Source organism: Rhincodon typus, chromosome 4 (genome assembly GCF_021869965.1).
Source record: "Rhincodon typus isolate 14 chromosome 4, sRhiTyp1.1, whole genome shotgun sequence".
Classification (NCBI taxonomy): Eukaryota; Metazoa; Chordata; class Chondrichthyes; order Orectolobiformes; family Rhincodontidae; genus Rhincodon; species Rhincodon typus.
The window spans coordinates 67,988,709-68,003,038 of record NC_063335.1 but is presented as its reverse complement, the minus strand read 5'-3'; the positions used below and the strand labels follow the sequence as shown (position 1 = coordinate 68,003,038).

The 14,330-nt window shown below is 38.6% G+C and overlaps 1 protein-coding gene across 9 annotated transcripts in view; it reads left to right on the top strand.

The window, feature by feature from the left end:
• Positions 1-14,330, top strand: part of spidr (scaffold protein involved in DNA repair) — a 250,462-nt gene that overhangs the window by 162,979 nt on the left and 73,153 nt on the right. For 6 of the 9 annotated variants that reach the window (XM_048595614.1, XM_048595616.1, XM_048595615.1 and 3 more), the window contains one exon: positions 2,871-3,154. The exons of 1 other annotated variant lie outside the window; for it this stretch is intronic. In XM_048595614.1, coding sequence (XP_048451571.1) covers positions 2,871-3,154 — 284 coding nt within the window. The remainder of the gene's footprint in view (positions 1-2,870; positions 3,155-14,330) is intronic. 2 more of the 9 variants (XM_048595620.1, XM_048595613.1) reach the window with 1 other exon arrangement.

Sequence of the window (14,330 nt, the reverse complement as noted above, 5' to 3'; positions counted from 1 at the left end):
CTTACATGGATTTTAGTAAGGCTTTTGACAAGGTCCCTCATGGTAAGCTCATCTAGAAGTTTAAGAAGCATGGGATCCACGGTGACTTGGCTACGTGGATTCAGAATTGGTTTTCCCATAGAAGGCAGAAGGTAGTGGTGGATCATTGTTTTTCAGGCTGGAGGTCTGTGACTAGTGATGTTCCGCAGAGATCTGTAATGGGGCCTCTGCTGCTTGTGATATATGTAAATGACTTGGATGAAAATGTAGATGGGTGGATTAGTAAGTTTGCAGACGATACAAAAATCGGTGGAATTGTGGATAGTGTAGAAGGTTGTCAAAGGATACAGCGAGATATACATGAGTTGCAGATATGGGCAGAGAAATGGCATATGGAATTTAACCCGTGTAAGTTTGAGGTACTGCACTTTGGACAATCAAATGTTAAGGAAAAGTATACAGTTAATAGCAGGTCCCTGAACAACATTGATGTACGGAGGGATTTTAGGGTTCAAGTCCATAGCTCTCTGAGAGTGGCCACGCAGGTAGATCGGGTGGTAAAGAAAGCGTATGGCATGTTTGCCTTTGTTGGTCGTGGAATTGAGTAGAAGAGTCAGGATGTTATATTGCACCTTTATAAGACTTTGGTTGTGCCACACTTAGAGAATTGCATTCAATTCTGGTCGCCACATTACAGGAAGGATGTGGAGGCAGAAGAGGTTTACCAGGACGCTGCCTAAATTAGAAGGTATGAACTATAAGGAGAGGCTAAAAAAATTCGGGTTGTTTTCTTTGGAGCAGCTGAGGCTGAGGGGAGACTTGATGGAAGTCTACAAAATTATGAGATGCATAAACAGGGTTGACGGTCAGAATCTTTTTCTGAGGGTTGAAATGTCTAAAAGAAAGGGGCATGCATTTAAGGTGAGAGGGGGAAAGTTCAAAGGAGATGTGAGGGGCAAGTTTTTTTTACACAGAGTGATAGGAGAATGGAATGCATTACCAGGGGTGGTGGTGGAGGCATATACGATTGGGGCGTTTAGGAGATTTTTAGATAAGCACATGAATGTGCAAGGAATGGAGGGATATGGACCAAGGACAGGCAGAAGGGATTAATTTAATTTGGCATCATGTTCGACACAACGTTGTGGGCCGAAGGGCCCATTCCTGTGCTGTACAGTTCTGTGTTCTATGTTCTAATGCTTTGCCTTTATTTAAGTAAGGCTGGAAGGAGAAGCCTGGGAACTATAAACCTGTGAGTATGACATCATTAGTAGGTACATTGTTGGAGGTGATTCTGAAAGGTAGGATTTGCATGCATTTGGAGAGGCAAGGAATGATTAGGGATAGGCAGCATGATTTTGTGTGAGGGAAATCATGTCTCAATCTTGACTGAGTTTTTTGAGGACATAACCAAAAAGATTGATAAGGGCAGAACGGTAGATGTTGTTTAGTTGGACTTCAGAAAGCCTTTGATAACATTCCGCTTGGTAGACTAATTAGTAAAGATGGATCACATGGGATTCACGGCAAGCTTGCTAATTGAATACAAAATTGGCTTAATGGTAGGAGACAGCAGGTGGTGGAGGGTTATTTGGAGGCCTGTGACTGGCAGTGTTCCAGAGGGATTGGTACTGGGTCCGCTTTTGTTTGTCATTTATACAAATGATTTGGATAAGAATATAAGAGGCATGGTTAGTAAGTTTGTGGTTGACACCAAAATTGGTGGTGTAGTGGACAGTGAAGAAGCTTATCTAAGATTACAAAGAGACCTTGATCTATTGGGTCTGTGGGCTCAAGAGTTTAATCTGGATAAGTATGAGGTATTGCATTTTGGTAAAACAACCAAGGGTAGGACTTATACAGTTAATGGTAGGGCCCTGGGTAGTGTTGTAACACTAGAGAGATCAAGGGATTCAGGGACAAAATTCTTTGAAATTTGCATCACAGGTAGGCAGGGTGGTTAAGAAGGTGTTTAGCACACTTGCCTTCATTATTCAGACCTTTGAATATTAAGAGTTGGGCTGCATGTTGAGGTTGTATAGGACGTTGGTGAGGCCACTTCTGGAGTACTCTGTGCAGTTCTGGTCGCCTTGTTGCAGGAAGGGCATCATTAATCTGGAGAGGGTTCAGAAAAGATTTACTGGATATCCCTGAGAATGGAGGGTTTAAATTATAAAAATAGGCTGGACAGGCATGGGACTTTTTCACTGGAGGTTGAAGGGTGACTTTATAGAGGTTTATAAAATCATGAGGGTCATAGATAAGGTGAATAGCAAGGGTCTTTTCCCTAGGGTGGGGGAGTTCAAAACAAGGGAGCATATTTTTAAGGTGAGAGGAGAAAGGTTTAAAAAGGACATGAGCAGCAACTTTTTCACACAGAGTGGTTGGTGTGTGGAATGAACTGCCAGAGAACCTGGTGGATGCAGGTACAGTTATAACGCTTAAAAGACATGTGGATAACTACATGAATAGGAAAGGTTTGGAGGGATATGGGCCAAATATAGGCAGTTGGGACTGGTTTAGTTTGGGAACATGGTTGGCATGCACCAGTTGGACCAAAGGATCTGTCTCCATGCTGTATGACTCCATGACTGAAAATGAACTTTGGAAGCTCTCACTCTAAGCAACGGTAGATGTTCTTCCACCATTGATCTTCTTGCCATCTAAGTATGAAACTACAAATCAGGTTTACTGAATATCAAGTGCTTAATCCTGATCCTCATGGCACTAGAAACATGGTGTGCTTTCCATGAGGCTGATATCTTTTCTATGGGTGTTCGTTGATGAGCTAGTATAGGCTGGAGTGCTCCCGCATGGAGCCATGTCCACATTTGACACAAAGGTTGACAACTAGCCCTGAATCCTAAACGATTGTTCCTGTGTTCACAAAGCAGAATATGACAATAAGGAATGCCGGAAGTCTATTCCCGATCCCACAGGAGGAGGTAATGAAAGTGTTGGACTTTGAGCATCGTTTGTCAGCTACCAGTGTATGTGATTCACTTCTCGAAGTAATTGAAAGCCAGGGAGCAGCAGGATGGGCAAAGCAAAATCTGAAAGTCGTTATACAGAGAGTGTACTGTCTTCCTACTAAAGAAGTTCTTCACAATCAATTGACCAGAAACAACCAACAAGATCATCCTCTACCTTCAAATGTAGGTCAACAAAATTCAAGGTAAGCTGTGGATTGAAATATTGCAACCAAGCTTTTTCTCTTTTTATTAATAAACTGAGAAAAAGAGCTACAGTTAATAAAGCTGAATGGAGCAGGGGTTGGAAAGAGTTCAGAAAAAAGAAAATAATAGAATTAATGGATAGGTGATATCAAGTTGGGTTTCTGAAGATTGAACAATGCAGGCAGAAATGACAACTGAGGGAAGCAGGTTCACACAGTCCTTAGGAAGAACAAATTAACAGTCAATGAGCATCTTGATTTCCATGTTTTGAGGATGCAAGAAACATTGCAGGCATCAGACTCCTGGGCTCAGCAACACATGCTGCCCCATAATAATTAAATAAACAGAGGGCAAATTTGGTTGGAAAAACTAACAGAATTGGAATTTCTTACTAATGTCTTACCAATCATAGAAATTCACAACATAGAATGAAGTTATTCAGGCCATCAAGTCTTTGCCAGCAGTTTGAAATAGTTATCTAGTAGGTCCCATTTGCCTGCCCTTTTAACACATCCTTCATATATTTACAAATATTTCTCTTCCAAAATCTATTATGGCTTCTCAATCTGTGATCCAACAAGATTCTTAAGTAAAATAGATTCTCCTAACAAATTCCTTTCCACTTCTGATGCTTTTAAATTATGCAATCAAATTATTGGTTCAGTAGAATTCCATTATATCTTATCAAACCTGCAATGTTTTGAGTTCAAACTTCACTCAGTAGTGACACTGCATTTTTCCCTGCAAATGTTCTCCGTCCACTAATTGCATATTGCAACATTATATGGAAAGCTGCTTAGTTTAATCCTGCAGTTCTTGAACTTTGACTACATTACAAAAATCCATGCATTACCCATCCCTGATTGTACAGAGGGCAGTTAAGAGCAGCCACTTGCTTCATCTGAGGGTTAGTTGTCATTTTTTTCATAAGAACAAAACTTATTTTCCCAAATGTTGCATTGATAATAGGGTACACATGGCACCAGATCATTTTTTCAAGCCCAGTGGTCTTGGTGATTCTTGTGACCTTCCTTGTGCTTTTATGGACATAAAAACGTAATTTATTTATGTTTGTGGAAAACTATTTACAGCAGTAAGTCTCCTGCTACATAGGAACTACTAAAAACTTAAGAAAACTAAAACTAGAAAAATTCAGTTTTAAAGTGACTCCAATTTCCAACAACAGCAGGGGCATTCTCTACTATGGTCCTTTATGGTTTTCCCTATGTGTTGGGCTGCAGTACTCTGTAAACATGGTTCTGCAGAGAGACATGGATTTGATGCAGGCACAAGTGGAACAGCATTCTGCACCTTCAGAGCAGGAGAAGGGTGTGAAGGATGAGCATCCTTTATTGCGAACCTATCCGCCTGAGGTGGCAGTGCAGAGCTGCTCGGAGACCAAGGATGCCTTGATTCAAGCATACTTATTTTTGAGGATGGCTGAATCCTCTCTCAATAGCTGTGTTTTCTACTAAGAGATCAGAACACAGACACATTCATGGGATATGGCCATCTCCGGCTCGGCCAGCATTTATTGCCCATCCCTAATTGCCCAAAGGGCAGTTAAGAGTCAACCAAATTGCTGTGTGTCTGAAATCACATGTAGTCCTTACCACAATCAGGTAAGCATGGCAGTTTTCTTCCCTTTTCCTGATGGCCAACATCATTAGACCCTTAATTCAGATATTTTTAAAAATTGAATTCAAATTCCCACCATCTGCTGTGGCAGGAATCGAACCCAGGTTCCCAGCACGTTATCTGGGTCTCTGGATTAACAGTCCAGCAATAATAGTAATATGCGATCATCTCCCTACAAGGCTGTCAAGTAGGAATTGATGAACTCATCAAGAAATGTATTAAAGGAAAAGTGAGGCCTAAAGAAGTGGGACTTTATGATGGTTTGGAGTAATGGGAATTAACATGAGCACAAGCATGATGGATTAAACGGCCTCCCACCTGTACTAAAATTTATACGATTCTGCCTTGCAGGAAGTTTAATAAATATTGCAAAGTCTCGCCATTATTAAATCACCTATCATATACAAAACAAGTCAAGTTTTTTTTATGGCAGATTTGAAGCACGTGTAGCATTTTATTTCATTTGTACAGTTTTGTCCATTCAAATATCATTGCTTTGTGTTAGTGTTTTGGGGTAGTGCTGTCTTCTGTTGCCATATGAACCTAAGCTTTATTTGTTTTATTCAGTAGGCTGCCTTATCTAACACAATCTTCAACTGCATTCGCATTGCCCAGTTCAGCAAAGCCTTTCTCGTAGCAATTTTCAAGTACCTCCCAGTTTGTATCCTTGCATTGTCAATGATGTATTTATTCATTTCCTGCTTCAGTCATGCCCATTCTCCATCAGACTGTCACTCACCTTCAGAGTGAGAACTTACTGTGTTAAAGTTAATGGTGGTTGCAGCTTCATCATAAAGGAAAGCTAAAACATTTCTTTTAAAGAATAAACAATGAAAAGTACTTTCGAAACATTTCAGGGAATTTTCAATAATGTTTCTATCAAGAAAATCAAATTTGATCTTTTTTTCAGAAATGGATGAGTTTTGCATAAACATACCCACATGTAACATAGCGCATGTCCCCATAAAAGTCTTCCATAGGAAAACATAGATTTTTGTAATTGTCTACTTTTCAGGTACTCAATAATTTTATGCAAATTCATAGATTATTCAGTTCTAATATTGGATTTTTAAAATTGAAGTGGATTATATCACCTCCTAAAACACTCTTGCACTTATCTTTTAATTAGGGAAAGTACCCAAGTCTCTGTGGCACCAAAACCGGAAGTTTGAAGTTAAATATGTTCTTCTGTCTTGCTTTATTAATAATTGTGTAGTTCGACATTGTTACGTAGAAAATAAGGAATTTGCAAATAGGATCCTAGTGAGGTTTGTATACTCTAGTCTTAGTGGATGACCTAAATAATTTGTACTTATAGTTTTCCTCTGTGGTTACAATAATTTCTCTCAGAAGAAAATAACGTCACCAAGTGCAGTGAAATTAGTTTCACTTTCGTCTGCAAATGCGTAACAGTGTTGACCTTTATGTCAAAGTGATCAATTGACCCTTGTACAATGACCTATTTTTCTTTGTTTAAACCCTGTCACCTAAATGTCATTTAGAATAATATACTGAGGTATGTAAAACATTTTCTGATCTGCCAGGCTTTAGCAAACTTTGAGATTTTAATTAAAATCTTTTGAGATTTTAATTTGTATTACAATCAGAAAAGATGTTTTACATTTTTCGTAAAACATGAAAGAGCTTCCTTGACACCTTAGTTCACTCAAGCACTGCCAAACTGAAGCATACAAATAAGGAACATCCCAGGTTTAATTCTCTTTGTCAAGTTGGCTGATTCCAGCGAAAATGAATTCATTGTCTTTGATGGCCTGGACCTTGAAGGAAAACAACTCATCACAGGACAGTTAATGTGCTGGAAATTGCACATTTGGGTATATGAAGTGACATCAGGATTGGGGTTGATTGATTGACTCCTGTAGTTAAATGATCTTCAGTTAGCTCCCTCAGAGTGAACGGCAATATGCATTGAAATTGTACCCCTTAGGGCTCTTGTGGTGCAGTGGTCGTGTCCCTATTCGAAGCCAGGAGACCAGAGTTCAAGTCCCACCTGCTGCAGAGGTGTATAAGACCATATCTGAACAACTTGATTAGAAGGTATTGAGAAATCATCTAGGGGGTCTTGTGGCACAGCAATAACGTCCCTATCAATGGGCCAGACGACCTTGAGTTCAAGTCCCCGGGAATGTGACAAAGCAGGTCCGAACAGATTGATTAAAATAAGTAGAATTCATCTCCTCTAGAGGGGTAAAAATGCTAGAGGAAAACTGTAGGACATAAATTTGCTGACAAGGAAAAATACATGTTGTCAGCTGCATGAACTGAAATGTAAGTTTAATCACTGACTACCGTTAAAAAGTGGATCAGATATGAAATTAGAAAATAGCATGCAAAGAGCTAATTGATATGTGTCCCATGATAAAATTAGAGCCCTGTATCTCTTTGGTTTGCTTTCTAAAACCTTGTAACTATGTGAATTGTATGGTATATGCAAATTCTAACTTAGCTGTCTATCCACTGGCATCTACAAATGGATATCCTATTTCACAAAGAATCACCTTGTTTATTTCTAACTATTCCAAGCGAAAAGAAGTGCACAGTAGTATGTTATCTGAAACAGAATCATCTTGGGAATTCACAAGATATTCTCCAGCTATCCTGTATCCACTTTTACATTTTATAATAACTGATTCTTCTCCATTGCAACCTTTCAATTCATCTTGTATAGTTTGTATAATGCTATAGCGTAGTGTATATTTTCCTTTTGATTTTGTTAGCAGAAAAGTTAATTGGGCAATAAAAAGAACTTTGTTGACTTATCTGTTGGAAGATATAGTGCATCAGATTTGTTTTTCCTGTGGGCAGCTTTGGTGTTTCCGGCTTTGTTCTGAGGAAATCATGTGGTCTGGCAGGGATATAATGTGTGCTGTTTATTTGCTCACACATGATGTTACCTGACGCATGTCTCCACAGATGCTGTTCATAAACATAATCCACAAATTTGCAACAGACTTGTTGAAAGCCTGATAGTATATTTGCAGGATAGATTTGTGAAGCTGTTGATGTGACATAAGCACCATGACTGTGCTTAACCTTGAAGTGAAAGCCGGGGGAGGCAGTGTGGTATTTGTCTCTTCTGCAGCTTTTTATAGAATTGATCCAGCTGTAGCTGGTTATACTCCGCCAATTCAGTTAAAGCAGGCTTGTACATGGATAATGGTTTAGTTTTGCTGCAAATAACATTGCGTGTGAATAGCAAAATGTGAAAAGGGCTTAAACTTCTGCTAATCTTTACATTAAAATAGACATCTAACTTCAGATACTGTAGACTTGCCTGTACAAGAGTTCTTTTCACATTTGAGCAATACTGTTCATGATTTTTCCATTTGTGTGGTACCAGTATGTTATAATATTCCCTTGCAAAGTCACCAACAGTAAACTATTCCTCCCTCGTCTGTCTTGACCATTTTCTAGCCTTCGACATGGTTGCTCACAGTATCCCCCTCCCTCACCCGATTCTACTTTGATCTATCCTTAGACCATAAGATTTCGGAATCACCTACAGTAGCTTCTTATCCTGCTCATGCAGGCTTAGCTGAGGCGTCCCCAAGTTTCTAACTTTGACAGTCCACTATTTTTCATTTGTACACTGTCTCTCAGCTATTCCTAAACGTATCAATTTCTGCTTACGGTGACAATACTCACCTCTACCTCACAACTACCCCTTTTTTCTACTCCACTATCTTTAAGTTGTGTGAGCATTAATTTTACAGGCAAAATGTTCTTGTTAACTTTTAAAGAAAATCTTTACTTAGAAATTCACTTACCAACATCATCCATTCATAAACATTATACATATGGCATGAAAGAAAAGATGAATGTTATTAAAATTAATATAAATGAGAACACAGAGTTTTTAACACTTACAACATCAACTTAAATTGCCGTATAATTTTAATTGAATATTGCACTTCGAATTGGCACAAATCTGAAACTGTTCCAGACTGACTAATTCAGCTGCAATTATTGAAATAATTTTACTTACTCTTGGTAGACAACTGAAACAGATCATATTCCTTTGGAAGAAGGAAATTAGCTGGTTACTCCTGCATTGTAGAAATGCACCACCTACTGTGGTGGATTTAGAATCACTATTAATGATGGATGGAGATTTACTTGTCCCAGAAACAATCACTCACACAGACGCATGCGCTCAATCATTCATTCTATTATATATTCCAGTAATAAGCATGCAGGTAGAGCCTCTTCAATTGCATAATGAATAAGTACAGCATTTAGTGGGATGCTGTGCCTCCCATATGAAGATGTTTGCAAGTTCGATCTCTAGTTTACATATAATAACTGATCTCAACTGGCTACTTCCAGGTATTGTGTGGCTAGCTTAGGTAAAGGAAAAATCAACCAGAGTTTCTCTGCCAACTGCTATCAAATAGTCATTTGGATCTATGATTTTCGCGATGCTTGAATGTGCCTATTGATGCTATTTTTATAGGGGACAAAAATAAATGGGCATTTGATGGAGCTACTAATAGAGAGACAGTTGTGTAACAATATCCCAACATATGAATTAGTATGTTTATAGAAGAGATGGGAAGAAAAATCAAAATAATTTAAAAGATATTCTGATGAGAAGAATGAAAATGTTAGTGTAAATGTAGTGGGAGAATTGTGGTTGGTTGGCTCGCCGAGCTGGTTCGTTGTTCCGCAAACGTTTAATTACCCTGCTGGGTAACATCATCAGTGCAGCCTCTGATGAAGCGCTGTTGCGTTTTCCTGCCTGGTGTCTGTTGGGCTGGATTACCTCACTTCCGGTTTTCCTTTGCAGTGGAGTGTATTCAGAGTCGAGCTCTATGTGTTTATTGATGGCTTTCTTAGTGGAGTACCAGGCTTCTAGGAATTCCCGTGCTTGTCTGTGCTTTGCTTGTCCCAGGATGCTGGTGTTGTCCGAATCGAATTAGTGGTTCTCCTTATCCATGTAGATAAAGGTGAGTGAGAATTGGTCCTGTGTTTTTGTTGCCAATTGATGTTCGTGTACCCTTGTAATTAATTTCCTTCCTGTTTGTCCAATGCAGTGTTTGTCACAGTCTCTGCAAGGAATCTTGTACATGACATTGGTCCTGTCCATAGTGGGTAGTGTATCTTTGATTCGGGTGAGCAGCTGGCGAAGGGTTGATGTGGGTTTGTGTGCTACTCTGATGCCCAGTGGTCGTAGGAGTCTTGTGGTCAGTTCAGATGTGTTCCTGATGTAAGGTAGCATGATGAGTGTCGGGGCGTGCAGTATCTTCCTGGTGTCATTCGTGTGATAGGCATCTTCTGACCCAGTTTTTTGGGTATCCATTGTCTTTAAATACCTGGAATTTAAAGGCAATGGATACCCAAAAAACTGGATCAGAAGATGCCTGCTCACCCGAACCAAAGACACACTACCCACTATGGACAGGACCAATGTCATGTACAAGATTCCTTGCAGAGACTGTGACAAACACTGCATTGGACAAACAGGAAGGAAATTAATTACAAGGGTACACGAACATCAATTGGCAACAAAAAGACACGACCAATACTCACTCATCCCCATCCACATGGATAAGAAGAACCACTAATTCGATTGGGACAACACCAGGATTCTGGGACAAGCAAAGCAGGGACAAGCAAAGCAGAGACAAGCATGGGAATTCCTAGAAGGCTGGTAGTCCACTAAGAAAGGCATCAATAAACACATAGAGCTCGACCCCATATACACTCCACTGCAAAGGAAAACCGGAAATGAGGTAATCCAGCCCCACGGACAACAGAGTTCAAATAACAGGCAGGAAAACACAACAGCGCTTCATTGGAGGCTACACTGATGATGTTACCCAGCAGGGTAATGAAACATCTGTGGAACAACGAACCAGCTCGGTGAGCCAACCAATTACAACATCCACAACCCGAGCTACAAATCTTCTCAAAAACCTTAGTGGGAGAATTGTATTCAACGTAGGTCTAAGGAGACCATTTTGAAGTTAGTGCAGCTCATTTTTGGCATATTACGTAGAGGGACTTTGAAATGCTTAAATATTTGCTAAACAGAACTTTTTCCATATTTTTGTAAAACAGAGTTTGTAATAGAATTGTTTGAGTTACATTTCAATTGCGTGCCCTGTTTGATATCTTTTACTTTTATTTGCTAAGACTGCATGTTCATAATTATTAGGAGTTTAGCAAAAAGTTGAGTTGGAAAAGCTGATTTCAAGGTTTGTAAAAGATTGATACACACTTTTAAATGACTACAAAGTAACAAAATTTTTTTTTTCTCTCATGGAATAAGAACTTACTTTGAAATATTAGCACAGAATCCATGTTGTACTGTATGATAAAAATAGACTTTGTGATTTTCATATATGGTATGTATTACCTTTGCATCGTAAAATTGCTGGAAAATAGCTGTTCCAAATTTGTTAAGTGTAGGCATGTATAAGATCTATTATAACCAAAGTAAATGTTTTGTGCATTATAACCTTTTTCTTGACCAATTACTTATTTTTCCTTCTTTATTTTTTTATTTCCATTTCTGGAGTGGTATATTTCCAGAATGCTGCAATTGTCTTTCAAAATCATCTAAACATGAGAAGTTCATATGTCAAATTAAGCTTCTGGTGTTGAGTTATAATGCACTGGCAGATTCAATCTTTTAAAAAGCTGCATTTAATATATTATGTTTTTAATCTGTTGTTGTCCATAATTGACGTGAACATTGCAAATGTATTTTATGCCTGGTGAGTTATTAACATATTAGTTGCTATAATATGGATCAGCAGAGAGTTTTTCTTCAAATATTTTAAACTTTTCTTTTGCATTGCTTGCTTATAGAAAAACAATCAGAGCTGTGTGTAGAAAAAATAAACCTGGATACGCTGTTCCAGAAACTGATTAAAATTAGAAATGAGCAGATTTGTTGCTCCCTTTAAGTAAAGCAGGACTGAGTTGTTTTTCACTAAGAGAACACAATGTACTGGCTGTACCCAGCTTCAAGAGCTGTTTATCATAATGTTCCTTCACTTTGATTGGGGGAATCAATGGAATTTTACTCCGCCTACTCCAACTATCCCATTGAGGCCTCTCTGAGATTTGTGGTTACTTTTTGTGATTCTAGTTGCTTGTCACAGACTGACATTTTTCACCCTGGAGGGGAATAGCAAGCAATTCCTGGAAACAAGAGTGTGTTGGGTACTGTTCCTGTAACTCCGTGAACAGAACTGTGCACTCATTTATAGGGACATGAATTAAAACTTTTTGGAAAAACAAGAGTGAAAAACACTGAAAACAATATGCAGGCATGTTACTCAGTGTGCCTTGTTGTTGTTTCATGTAGTCTATGGAATTCAAGTGCTGTTGTCATATTCTTGCTGATATTTCCCCCCAGAATGTTAGCTATTTATGCAACCAAGATAAACATAAATGACTTAATTCTTAGTATAGAGTTGAGAGAAATTTATCAAATTTCTGCCACTGCTGTCTGTATGTCAAATTAGCCCAAATTTCAACAACAACTTGTACTTATATAGCATCTTCAATGTAATAAAATATCCCACTTCACATCAATAAAGAACGAAATGATACCGAGCCTCTCGAGGTAATATTAGGGCAAGTGGCTAAAAGTTTTGTGTCAGTAGGTATTCAAGAGTGCCCTAAAAGCAGAAAGTAAAGAAACAATGAATGGAATTTCAAAGATAGTAGGAACTGCAGATGCTGGAGAATCTGAGATAACAAGGTGTAGAGCTGGATGAACACAGCAGGCCAAGCAGCATCAGAGGAGCAGGAAGGCTGACGTTTCGGGCTTAAAATTAGGCAGCAGAAGGCATGGCCATCCATGGTAAAGCAACCAAAACTGGGGATGATGAAGAGGCCAGAAGAAGAGGCCTTTTTACTTCTGAGAGTTGTAGGACTGGACAAATAGAGACCAGTGAATAGAGAGAGGCAAAGCATGGAGGGACTACAAAATAAAACAGAATGAAAATTTTAAAACTAAAGCATTGCGTAAGCAGAAATCATTGTCCACTTAACAAAAAGCACTGGAGTTGCGTGTAACTTGACTTGGTGCAAGTAAGAATACACATAGCAGAATTTTGCAGAGCAGATCTCAGTTTTTGAAGGTGTGGGAATGCATTGGAATAGTCAAGTTTAGAGGTGGCAATTTCAGTTCCTCTTGGCATGCAAGTGGCATAGAACAGTGCAATTTGGTGCATAAGTGGTGTGTCTATATCTGATCACAGCATAATAAAGCCAATACCACACTTCTAGCAATTCCAACATTTATTTTTAAATTGGGCCTGTCTTCAGGTACGTTACCCATATTCTTTATCAGAATTGAGTTCTCAGGCTTTGAATATCCACAAACTTTATCTGAAACATCAGCTTTAACTGAAGAAATGACTAAAATCTTTTCAAAGTTGTATAACTAAGAAAAACTCCTGCAAGCTTTTCAGGTCAGAATATATATTTTCTTCTTGGTGAAAGTAATGAATAAAGATTGTCACACTTATCAAAAATCAAGAAAGAAAGAACTAAAATTTATCAGGTAATTTGTTTTGGCTGCTCTGGCAGTTGTTTAAAGTATTGCAAAGTAAAGGCATCATGGAGTTCAAAAGATTGATATTCGCTCTCCCAGCTAATTTCCCCAACGAAATGTGTATCTAGTTCTTGGTGGGTCTCCATGTCCAATCCCAAACAGATCGCCTCTTAGATCCTGTTGTATTCTCTGTATCCTAGGTACCAGATTTCCTCCATTGGTTGCTCCTTTAAGAAGGATCTTGTCGAGTTACTTTTTGGGCCCAAATTCTCTTTCCAAATTGTCACAGACTTAATTTAAATTTGCATAATAAGCGCAAAGTATGATTTTATAGAGAATTTGTGACTCTGCAATAAGAAAGTCAGTCTGTGTGTTTATTGAAGTTATTTGAATGTAAAATGTACAATGAGTTTTATGTATTTTTAAATAAATACTAAGCTATTTGTTACTTTTCAGTTAAACCACATTGACACAAGTAGTCAAAGTGCTGCCCGTTATTTACATGTAAACAATTGCTTCTTGCATAATATTTATTTAAGAACCTCAGGGGTCAGTTAGCTCAGTTGACTGAAAAGCTAGTTTGTAATGCAGAATGATGCAAACAGCATTGCTTCAATTCCCACGTCAGCTGAGGGTTACCATGCCTCTTCCCTTGCCTGAGGCATGGTAACCCTCAGGTGAAACAACCAGTCATCTCTCTCTAATGGGAGAGCAGCCCTATGATCCAGTAGGTAATCCTAACCCTAACCTTTGCCTTTATTTAAGAACAGTCCAGAGTAAGAATAATTAACTGCAGGAAAGCCAACTTCATTGGACTAATAATCGATATGCTCCAGATAAATTAGAACAAGGGTTGGCGGGAAAGATGGTAATTGAATAATAGTTTTAAAGAAAATATAATTCTTGCACAATGAAGGTATATTCCTACAAAGGGAAAGGACAGGTAAAGCAAATTTAGAGCTCTATGGATGATGAAAGAGATGGAAACTAAGGTGAAAAGGAAA